Source organism: Erpetoichthys calabaricus, chromosome 2 (assembly GCF_900747795.2).
Source record: "Erpetoichthys calabaricus chromosome 2, fErpCal1.3, whole genome shotgun sequence".
Taxonomy (NCBI): Eukaryota; Metazoa; Chordata; class Cladistia; order Polypteriformes; family Polypteridae; genus Erpetoichthys; species Erpetoichthys calabaricus.
Genome location: NC_041395.2, coordinates 108681233 through 108693286, shown reverse-complemented (window position 1 = coordinate 108693286; position 12054 = coordinate 108681233). Strand labels below are relative to the sequence as shown.

The 12054-nt window shown below is 37.1% G+C and overlaps 1 protein-coding gene across 16 annotated transcripts in view; it reads right to left on the bottom strand.

Moving 5' to 3' along the window:
* dgkza (diacylglycerol kinase, zeta a) overlaps positions 1 to 12054 on the bottom strand; it is a 218608-nt gene that overhangs the window by 9417 nt on the left and 197137 nt on the right. For 13 of the 16 annotated variants that reach the window (XM_051922702.1, XM_051922705.1, XM_051922694.1 and 10 more), the window contains 8 exons: positions 9184 to 9282; positions 8411 to 8524; positions 7946 to 8014; positions 6397 to 6422; positions 5867 to 5919; positions 3534 to 3654; positions 3318 to 3354; positions 3096 to 3195 (listed from right to left, as the gene is read on the bottom strand). In XM_051922702.1, the coding sequence (XP_051778662.1) occupies positions 3096 to 3195; positions 3318 to 3354; positions 3534 to 3654; positions 5867 to 5919; positions 6397 to 6422; positions 7946 to 8014; positions 8411 to 8524; positions 9184 to 9282 (619 nt within the window). Of the gene's footprint in view, positions 1 to 3078; positions 3196 to 3317; positions 3355 to 3533; positions 3655 to 5866; positions 5920 to 6396; positions 6423 to 7945; positions 8015 to 8410; positions 8525 to 9183; positions 9283 to 12054 lie in introns of all 16 variants that reach the window. The other 3 variants (XM_051922696.1, XM_051922698.1, XM_051922700.1) reach the window with 3 other exon arrangements.

The following is a 12054-nucleotide window of genomic DNA, read 5'->3' as shown; positions in this document are numbered from 1 at the left end:
AGCAGTTTGTTTGTCACTAGCGTGACGTGACACCACTGCCCTAGGATCTAGTTGTGAATAAATTATTAACAGTTATGCTGGACAGGAGGGGCCCACCACAGAGAGCTGCACAGGGGCCTTAGGCAAGCTAGCTACGTCACTGAATGGGGACTAAGGTAATAGACAGCAGAGGTGAATTGTAAACACAGATAAGAACAACATCAGTACAAAGAACTGATAACCAGGAAGGAAATCAAATAAAAACAGAGAAACAGTATTCTATGGAAGGATGAAGGGTATGAAGACAAAGAAGATGTAAAATTGATAAAACTGGAATAAAATGAATATTTTGAATGAAAAAAAAATATGATAAAATATTGGTTAGCATTGTAAGAACTTATCTGTAGGATGAAAAAAACAGAAGAGAAAAACAAAAAATACAGGAAAATGTAAGAAACAATGAGATACAGAAAAAATTTAAATAATGGAAACTTATACAATACTCAAACAGAATTGTTAACAAAACAAACTAATTTAGGGGTAAAACTGCTTTTTTTGTGAAAACCATTAACGTGAAGCGTCTACTGCATTTAGCACTCATCATTATTTGTCTATACTGAACATACATCTGTTCAGGTAAATTGTGCAAATCCATTTAATACAAATTAAGTTCTGTAAATACCTGTGTTCTGATATGATCAAGTATAAAAGTCCACAATTTTTTTCAGTTAACAATTTTATAAAATGTATTCCAACTTGGTACTATGTGAGTCTGATCACAGGTGTGTGTGAAAGAAGGCTATTAGGATGGATTGGTGCTCTGTTCAATACTGTTTCCTGCTTTGTGCCTGATGCTGCTGGGATAGCCTTTGGTATCTCATGACATAAATTGGATTATATAGGTTTGAGATTGTTATGCGATAGTTATGATTGATTCAATCTTAAAATGTACGGTCCACCCATGATCTGGCAGGATGTTCTCAGTATTTGAAATTAAAGCTTCTCACAACTTTTAATTTATTGCATTTTCTTCATTTATAAAGCAATGAAAATTATTCTTTGAATTTTAAGCATACTTTCTAGGAAGGATTAACATATGTACGCTTGCACAAAAACTGCCATGGAATATCAGCCTCATTAGCCAATGACTACTGCTCATAACTACAATGAGGAGGCCATGCACAGAGCTTGTCATAAGCAAGGCTTCATTCTGGCAGGGTTAGAATAACAGTGATTCTGGGACACTTGCATTGCTATTTACAGATTTAACAAATAATCTGGTGACTTTGAAATAAATAAAATGTTGGTCTTTGTGAAGCCACATAGACCGGTAGACCTACAATGATACATTTTGGGTTGTATCAATGCAAAAAGTTCTCATTTCTGTTAGGAAGAATCAGGGATGCCAACATTAAATACTGTATATCATAGGAGGATAGACATATTGTACAGTGTCTACATTACAGTACTTATGTCAATACTTTACACCATGTCTTGGATTGATGGTTAACACTGTCCATCACTGAATACAAGCAGATTCCATTATAACTTGTACCACTGATTTATTACTAATTATGTAGTGGCAACAGGTTAACATCAGCAAAGGCTCTCATTTTAGTCTTTAGACACACCATCAATGATTGGAGGCCCAATTTTGGACAAAAAATTGGTTTGTTTTGCTTTGGATGTGACATTTCTCTTTCACATATTTTCCATATGCTGGTTTTCATGCAAATCACTCTTGTTTTAGTATATGTTAGACTAATGAAGTGTCACTACATTTCATGTCCCTTATTTTTATGACACAGAGGACACATAATTGGTTTATAAAGAATAGGCAAATTGCTCAGAGTCACAGAATGAGGGAGCTGTTGTAAACTTGTGCACTTGAGTTTTAAAACTCATAGTAATGAGGGAGGAGCAGTGGTGGCACCAGCTTAGCATTCATCCTGGCGTTGGAGGGGAGGCACAAATGTGATAAGAAAAAAAACATGTTTTTTTTAACAACGTTCTGGTACATGTCACCAGAAAGTCTTATATATAAATAATATTATAATATACACAGAATATTACAGAATACAGTTTTTTATGTATAAATAGGGCACATATGTTGATTGTATAAACACATCAAGTGCTATCCTTTTAGGAGAAGCACATATCAGGAGTGTTAGAATACAAAAAAATGGTGTAAAAAAGCTTTCTTTACTTCAACTTTAATTCCGCACATACATTTAATTTCTTAAAGAGTGCTTTAAACTACACCTGCTCACAGTGATAGAAGTACATGAAGAAAAGCAAAGTGAAGGGGCATATGGGAAAGTCGATTATTTGATGAAAAAAGCAAGAAAGCAAATATCACAGAAAACTGTGTGACAGGTGCAAATAAAAACTACAATAAAAAGGGAGAGATGAATGTGCAGCAAGCAATGAAAGTGGCCTATCAAAATTGATCAGTGCTAGCAGTGATAACCTAGCATCCACATTCAAGCTTAACACTCAAGAAAGTAACCCCAGGTCTAAAATCTGATGCTCACTAGTGATGAGAAAATAACGCTTATTGATTATATCTTAAATCCTTGGAATTACTGTGCATTGTGTGCTGTGCACTAAAATAGTGGAATGCTTGAGGGGGGCATACCAACGAGCTTGATGTATGCATGAAATTCTTTCAGCTGGTAATTCAAACTATTAACACAGGCACAGAATGTTATTTTGTAAATGTAGTAACCTTTTTTTTTAGTTAGTAAAATTTTTGCTTCTGTAGATAAGAAACTGCTAAGTAAATGCTCACAGTTTATTAATGTTATAACAATATTACATAGATCTTGTTAGTATTATGACAGGATGATCCCATGTCAACTCACATAAAAAACAAATTATTTCTGTCTGCACATGTGGCTTTGAGCTTCATTTGACTTAGTCTCTGATAAAAAATTCTGTATGCTAGTTTGCTGTGGACTGTTTGAGACCTTATACTATTCACCCACCTTCCAGTCACAAACCTTGATAATTAAATCATACTTCCTCTGCCCTGTACTGTACTTAAACATGTATAATTTGCACAACCATATCACAGGTCTGTTCTTTCACCTTACCCACCTCAGAATATGCCATACCTGCAGATCTGTCTTCATGAGTGAAGCACCTGCCTCTACCAAGTAGTGGCAAATGGAACGTTGACATAGAGAAGCAGCTTTGTGAAGGACAGTCTCTCCACTATGCAGAAAAAGACAGACAGGTTGTAAACTGCAGTGCTAGACATTTCCCTTACACACACAGTGAACAGCCATGGGAGGTGTAATAGACAGGGAAGACAGATAAGCAAGAGAGCTACCCACTGTTCTTTCTCTGTCAGATCCAAGATCTCAGGAGGAGCTGAGAAAAGATAATGCACAAAGTTAAAAGTGAAGAAGCAAATGCAGTCACACTCCTCATACATACCACTTTGCTTGTAGAAAATAACAAGATCAAATTTCAAATTCATTATCACACATATAGACTAGCAAAATTTTTATTTGTTTGTCTGACAAGCATAATATTACTAGACATCTTACCAGCATCAATGAGGAACTGAACAATCTCCTTATTCCCGCCAACCACTGCATGATGAAGCAGCGTCCACCCTGAGGAGTCCTGAACCATCAGATCTGCTCCTTCTTTAAAGAGATCTTGAAGCTGAGAAGGGTAAAAACAATTTTAAAATTAGTGACAAGCCTTCATCTTGTCCAGAATATCTCAGGAAGCATTCCCAAGGAATATGGGATCGTTTTACTCTATGGCACACCAAATGATGTGTTTAAATTCTCTGTTCTCTCCCTCTTTAGCCCAGTTGTGATGCATTTTACATCAGCTGACAAGAACCCACCTAGTTTTCCAAACACTTGGTATACCACTAACAAAAAAGGAGTTTCACAATCCACATCAATAAATCGATTTCCAACCTTGCTGTAACCAACAAACAAAACGTTGATACAGAGTTCTTCCCAAAATAAAACTATCAGGGTAACCACACAAAGAAAATCATCTATTAATTAATAAAATCAAACAAAAAAATTAGGCAGGGCTAAGGTCAAAACTCTTATAAAAGCATAGATGATGGAGAAATAAAATGGTACTTTTTAAATAAATACTAAAGCAGAATGCAACTGTGAGGTTACTTGGTCCTCACATACAGTAAAAGATGAATAAACAAAGCCCTGCTGTCCATTGCATTGTAAAAAGGCAAATATCTAAAACTTTGACAGTAATATTAAGTCTTGAAAGGAATGACCAGTACGGAGCTTACTATTATAGTGATGTGTGATGCAAATGAGCCTGTACAACTGAAAGGTCAAGTATAAAATGATGCTACTTCCTTGGACTAGTATAACTAGGGAAAATCAGTTAACCAAAGACTGAAGTGACACAAAGGGATCAAAAAAAGAAGGTGGAAAAATAGGTAAAAAACAACATTAGACACAGTAGTGTTACCTAAATGATAAAATAGGCATACAAAAATACATAAAAATATAATGCTTGGACTTTTACCTTGGAAATTCTAGGAAAAGCAGGAAATGATATGCCAATGGAGGTTTACTTCTCTTTGCTGACAGATCATTTTACATCTCTACACACACATCTGCAGCTTTCTACTTTTGTTGCTTTTTCAGGGGTCATTATAAACATTGCTTGATTATTCAGTGAGAAGTACCACCCACTTCAGCTGTCAAAGTCTGTGTAACTTTAAACTTTGATTACATCTTGCCTGAAGAAGGGGCCTGAGTTGCCTCGAAAGCTTGCATATTGTAATCTTTTTAGTTAGCCAATAAAAGGTGTCATTTTGCTTGGCTTTTCTCTACATTCATAATGGCTAACACGGTACAACACCCTAGTACTACAAACACAGACATGCAGGTATTTATGTCCTTTCTGGATAATTTAAACAGTCATAGAACATGTATTTTACAGGTCACAATTCTTTGCAATACCCCATGGTAATGGGATGTTCTGTTGACTGAACTTTGAAATCTTAACCTGGTAGTGCTGAATTTATAATAAATGAGATACAGAGAATGGTATAAGTTAGGATATGCATATCTTAAGTAGACAAATTGCATTGTACATGAATATACAATCTGCAACAAAAAACCATGCCGGTATCATACAGAAAAGATGTTTTTTGTGAGATATGTGCACTCAGATATTAACTACAAAGACCACTGTAGCTGTCCTCTGACCACTGCACTCTAAGAGTTCTGATGGTCCCATGTTCCTAATTTTTTTTGTTCACAGGAAGCAGTTCAAAAACTGATATGGCTTGGGAACAAAATGTAGCTGGCATACACTACTCCAATCCTGAACACTGTCAGTATTGTAATGTGAGCAATCATGGTTACTCTTAACCATCATTGAGATGTTGCTTCATAGAGGCAAACACTAACACCTGTGTGGGGTTCTGATTTACTCATTTCATAAGAAAATCTCTGCTCTCTTTCTCAAACCCTAATCATTTAAAGGTTTTCTCCTTCCTTGCCGGTGAGATGCTGCAGCCAAAACAGCTAGCTCTGGTCAACCTGCTGTCACACAATTATCTTGCCCCATCCAGCTAGTGAAGCACTTGCAGAGTGCTGCTTGTAAAGAGCACTCTGCTACAAAATTTTCTTGCAAACTCAGTTATGGGCACTGAGTAATTTATAATATTATATTGTATTTCTTATTATTAATTTCGGTGAACCTGACAATTTGATTTTTAGGCTTTTGGGGGTCCACATTGAGAAAAATTCAACCAACTACTGTATATAAATGTGCACTGACCAGGCTTGAATAAGTCGAAGTGTATCCTTTTCTCAATAGTATTGGCTCACTGGTACACACGCACACAATGAAGCTCTTAAACCATAATACTTACTTTTTGAAGGTCACTAGTCTTCACAGCTCTGATCAGGGCATTTGCCATGGAATCTACCAGATTGGGAACAAAAGAAATTTGCTTGTGACATAAAGAAGTATAAATTTGCTGGAAATTCATCACAGAACTGGTTACAGACACATATGAAAGCATGCATTGACAAACTAGCAATAACAGTACAAACATTACAAAATAAATTAAGCCCATCGGTGATATCTCCACCTTATGTGTAATCCTTTAGCACCAAGTTGATCTTTACTTACACCAGAATCTAGGCTAGGTTGCCAAAGTTCCTCAGCAAATGCTATCCACCTCTAAATAGAAATTAAATTAACCATGAAAAGCAAAGAAATCCACTATGCTCGTAGTACAGTCAGTGATTGTGGGGAAGAGAGAGACAGAAAGTGTGCAAGGATTTTCAGTATAATTTCAGATTATTTTCATTTGTGTTTTGAGACAGAGAGATAAAGGATGGGCTTCCAAAATTCACCAAAGTTAGTTTAGGTCAGCTCTATGAATGTAGAAATTACCATTTTCTGTTGGGTTTCTCTCAGCACTGAAAGAGAGCAAGACGAGATGTTAGAGATAAATGAGAGCACAGAATGTATACACATGCGAGTACCACATATATGGTCACATAAATACATTCAGATACACACATTGAATTACATAGATTGACTGCATAAATGTGTCTCAGATGGAGACACTTAAACACATTCAGGCTTACTCATAAATCATTAAAACATACAGAAAACAAGCACATGTTATAAGCTTAGATACTAGTGTTCCTTTAAAGATGTTCAATGACCACTACCCACTAAGCAATGTCCAGAGTTTCACCTACATACCTCTCCATCAGAAATGTATGTGTTATTTTCCAAAGTTCTTGCAGATGGTGTACAGCCAGCAGACTGTTGTCTCTTACTTAAGTGTCTGGCTAACCAACTGGCTAACTCCTCTTTACAAGGAGGATTAGTGATTGACAGGAAGACTGAGTGAAGCCGCTCTGTCACTTGATGTTAGTCTGCCAGCTGGCTGTCGTCTCCCTTGAATCCAATTTCTACACAATTAAAAACTTATGCAGACAGGAAACAAATAAGACACCCCTTACATGAGTTTCAAGATCAATGGAGCAGCATTGCAGTAGAAAAAGTGGGCAATGTTGTAAAATATTGCCAGAATGATGCCCAGGACTTCATAGTATGATCTAAGGCACCAGCTAGAAACAATAAGCTAAATATTATGCAGTCAAATGCAGATTTCCTTTTATACAAGAAATTTGTGGAAGAGACAATGGACAACAAAGTCTATCTTAGCCAATTACTGACTTGATGACAGCAGGCTTTTAATTAATGGCTTGCAGAAAAGTTACTTAAGTTCTTTAGTCGATAATTGGATATTCACACCAGAGCTAAGTCACTGTTTCTCGTTGTTGTTTCAGCCACCATGTTATAAAGGAACGACCAAAAGGACAACCATGGCAGTGGGAGTGCTTAAGTCATTTTCTACTCCACATATGAGCAGCTACATGGTGGCTTCTCTTTAAAGACTACTGGAGCAGGAACACCTAGTGTGCATTGCTACTCTCAGGTCATCCTTATGTTTTACTTTCTTTGCTGAAGAAAAAAAAAATCCGGCCTTTACACTCTCACAATGGAGTTTCCAAACAATCATGGAGGATACTGGTTCACTACTCTCATACACTTAAATGAGAAAGAAAGCAAACCTTTGTGCAAGTTTAACAAGTGGTTCTCCCCTATGTAAGTACACTGCACAAGAAAACTAACAGTACATAAATGCCACCTACCAAAAATACTCCATAATGACACAATCTTCAATTGTTGCCATTACATGCTGTACATGACCATGTGAATTCTGATTCAAGAACAATTTTCACTTTTTTATAATTTCTTTTACAAGTAAACATCTTCAAATCTGCATGCTAGAGACCCACGTCTCATACAAGAACATCTCTGCTATTGCCTGTCAGCATTTACCTTTCTTCACAAAAAGAAGAAAAATTCCATATCAGCTTCCCACAACCTTTTGAATGTAGCCATATAAGTCTAATGGGCTTACCTCCCTTCTGGTCTGAAATCTGCTGCTGTTGTATTGGAGCGATGGACACTCACAATCTTTGCACCTTTTCTGTGTATTAATAAAACATGAGTTAGAATCTCCAACAACCTACAGAAACTAAGAAGGTAGTGACAATAAATTTCATTTTATATCAACACAAGGAATCTAGACCTAGTACAACTCATCAGCATGCTGTTGGCTTAGGTTTGAAGAGCAGAAGCAAAAGTCTGTTTGCAACCTCTTCTATGGAGTTGGACAAGCACTGCATAACTCTGTGCATCCTAAGCACAGCAAGAGATCCACAGTACATATCATTCATTAGTGGGGATCCAATAGGGGCTCTCAACACATCCCCGTTGAGCTCTTTTGTGAGGCTGTTGTGAACTGGCAAAGAGCCGCACCCCTGCTGGTATTGGCTGCCCCACGCTATCCATCCCTGCAACTCTTTGTTCTTAAACTTCTCACCTGCTGAGCTCTGGCTTTGTGAGCCTCAGAGATTCGTTGTGGGCCAGTGCCTCGGCAACCGAGCTGTCGCTGGAAACGCGCTTCCGCTGGGAGCCCCTCTGTAGCTCTGGGAGCCTACAGGAAGAGAGAATCGCCAGAAAGTGAAGCCAGTCCCCTAAAAGGGCCCCTGTACTGTTGTCAGCTTGTTGGGGTGGATTAATTCTGCTTGATGCATTTCACTCTCAACCCACCAGAAGTATGCCCCACCCAGCACTAAAAGGGCAGGAAAACAGTGGTGCACCAATATGGAGTATTACTGCAAATACCACTATGGCTGTCAAACAGATTTCGTCATAAGAACAAGAGGATGATAGAGCAGTCACAGCACCCCACAAGAGTTTTCAACTTAACACACACTCTCTCTTGTAGTCAGGCAAATGCAGAAATGCAGGGTTACCCCCAAGATAAGCGAGGTGTAGTATGGTAATCTACAGGAACATGAATCAGGAACTTGTTAGACATGCACACTTTCCACCAATCAATCCTTTGATAAAACTAATATGCCATCCCAAAAGAAGGTTTGAGAGCTCTGGTTGAACCCACCATCCCATTTCCAAGGTTAACGAACTGCTGCATAAAAATCAGAATTAATCATAGGTCAAAAAAGGGCTATATACTCTTTTTGATCTGAAGTGGATGGCGGTACCCAGCAGCACCGACAGTGAAAGGGTGTCTGGAGGAAGGGATACAAGGAAGATGAAGATGGGTGAAGAAGATAAGGCTGAAGGTAGTACCTCTTTCGGATAGGAAAGGGAAAACCAGAGTAAGAGGAGAAGAGAGGCTTCCTGCGGCGCCGAGCCGTGGCCTCGCTGTCCGAAAAAGGGCTGGTTGGGCTGGTGGGTAGGACAGAAGGGGGGATTGGTTAGAGAAAAAAAGAGACAAAATGGGACATTTCAGTCAAAGGGACAGAACAAACCGACTGCCCTATAAGGTCCGGATAGGAACCGTAAACCTCCCGTGTCTGCTTGACACCGCCATCCAACTTGACACATAAAAGAGTGCTGGCCTCTCCCATGGACAGAAGCTTTAGTGGAGTGCTTAACAATTGCTAGATAGAGGAACACTGTGGCAGTTAATGAATCTGCCCAATTCACAAACCAGAAATACCACAGACCGTAATACTTTGTAACAAAGTTCAAATCATCTTTCTGCGTTATAATCTTCAGTTCAAACTACAAATAAATATGACGCACTAAATCAATGTTGTCAGAATGCATTTACAATGAGTCATGCTCAAGTTAAATACATTTATACTAGATTTTTCTGTTATTTTATTCACAGAATTTAATTTATAATGTTCATACAGAGTTGACTTGATAAAGTTTTCAAGCAACTAAAAATACATTTTGACAAGTCAAGTCTTACTGAGCACTCAGTCAAAAATATTTTTTTACTTCAGTTGGTTGGCACTGTTTCAGAAGAAATACACTTGTCTGCTTAAGATTGTTGACAGTTCATGTCAAAGGTTAAACTCTTCCATGACAGTAAAGGAGCTGGTGCATTTAATGATGTAATAGAATCTTGAGGAAACACCAATCTGGGAACAACAGAGAAACAAATACCACACAATCTTTTGTTTTGAAATAGAATTATAGAAGTGTTGCATTCTTATGAAAGACATCTTATCCTGGATTAGAACTACCTGTACATCTCAAAGTTCTCTTAAAGTTACATTAGCCTTCATATCTATTATATTTAGCTAGTAGACCAATATAATGTTAAAAATGAATGTATAATTTTTTTACTTTTAATTCAATCATAATGATGGCCTATAAAGTAAAAAAGATTAACTGGGAACATACATTTACAATTACTAATAACCTAAACTTCTTCAGAAGTGTAGTAAGAGACTTCCACTTTTTTTAATGTGACCTTTGGATAAGTGGAAACAAAATACTTTTAGCAGTGTTACTGATGCAATTTTGAAATGCCAGTACAAAGTCAAAGCAGGCAATCATCAATGAATTCAGACGCAAGGACACCTGGAATCAAAAAGGACAGGTACTTACTGTTTATTATGTTAAACATTGTTTTAATAAGCAGAAATGCTGAGCTGCAAGCTTTAGCTCATTCCATTCTTAACATACAATGATTTTGTCACTCTGCAAAATTATGTCATTTGACTGGAACAGTGGGGCACTGGGTGCCCAGATGCATAATGCTGATTTTCTGCCACTGAAACAAACTGCCTATATGTCATCACCCAAGTAAAACCATAGTAATATTATATTCCTGCTATTTAAAATACACAATATAACTTTTTTTTTTTTTTTTTTTAAGTTTTAGAAACAACTTTCTAAACATGAAAAGTTTTCTTTTTTTTCTTATTGCATATCACTTCAATAGTCAGTTACACAGTGTGTCTTCAAGACCTAAAATAAGAAACAGATCACTAATTGCAGTGTGCCAAGTCAATCACTTTTAGATAATGTGCCTTCACTGGAAGCCACATATTGATAATTTATTATGTTCATTTGAAAAATGTACTGTTAATAATATGAGACAATATCATTCTAACACTTGATTAGAAAACCCTACTGCAAGTTAAGAAAACTGCAGTGTGTATTTACAAGGTATGTATGGTGGATTTGACATTGTATTTGTCTCTCTGGGTATAATATAATGGTGAAAAAGTGACTTAAATTTATAAATTTTTTTGTACAAGCAACATAAATAAAACAGATTTCAGGTATCAGCACAGCCCTATTGTTTTAACAATCTCTAATCCAAAAAAGATAATTGTCAAATATTTAAAAAATGATTTATGAAAGTAACCTAACATACAAGTAATAAGCAATCTAAAAGAAAAAGCTAATTTACAGATGGTAGTTTAAAAGCGTTTTAGTGTACCACTATGCTATGATATTTGTTGCTTGCAATTAACTATGTATAAAAGAGTTTAGGCTAGGTATTCTGTAACCAGTTGATACATTTGCTTGCTTGACTGTCAAATGTGCTTTAATGGCTTAATCTGGACAACAATGTGAATGCTCCTTAGTAATAAGAACAGGGGGTGTTCATAGGATAAAGAAGAGCAATTAAAGGCACTCAGCCTAATCTTATAGAAACCACGATTTGTATTGTTATAGAACAACAGCCCCATATGTACAGCCTATGCTACTCTGAGAAGAATGCGTAGAGTGGGCAAGTCAAGGCTTACAGTTGAATCCAACTGAAAACTCACAAAGAGATTTGAAAAACTGTCGTTGACTGAGGCTCCTCATCAGACCAGGCAGAACTTTAGCAAATGTGCAATAAGGGTTAGGTAAAAACATACAACTTCAGACATGTGCATCTCACAGAGATCAACTTAGTAACAGAAAATACTTCATTCATATTGAACATGATTCTACCAAGTAGTGACTCAGATCTGCAAGTAAAGATACTTTCTACATCTTTACAATTTATCCTTATACAGGGAGATTCATTTGAAAGAGGCCCTGAATATTCTGTAATAACTCTTGCTAGGATGAAGCAATCTGAATGAAACAACGTGCAATGTGCTCCTCAATATATGGAGCTTTGAACAAGCTGGGATGCCCCTGCGTCAGAGCGATGAAGTAGATGACAGACAGCCGTTGCAATGTTTAACCTCTTTTTACAAC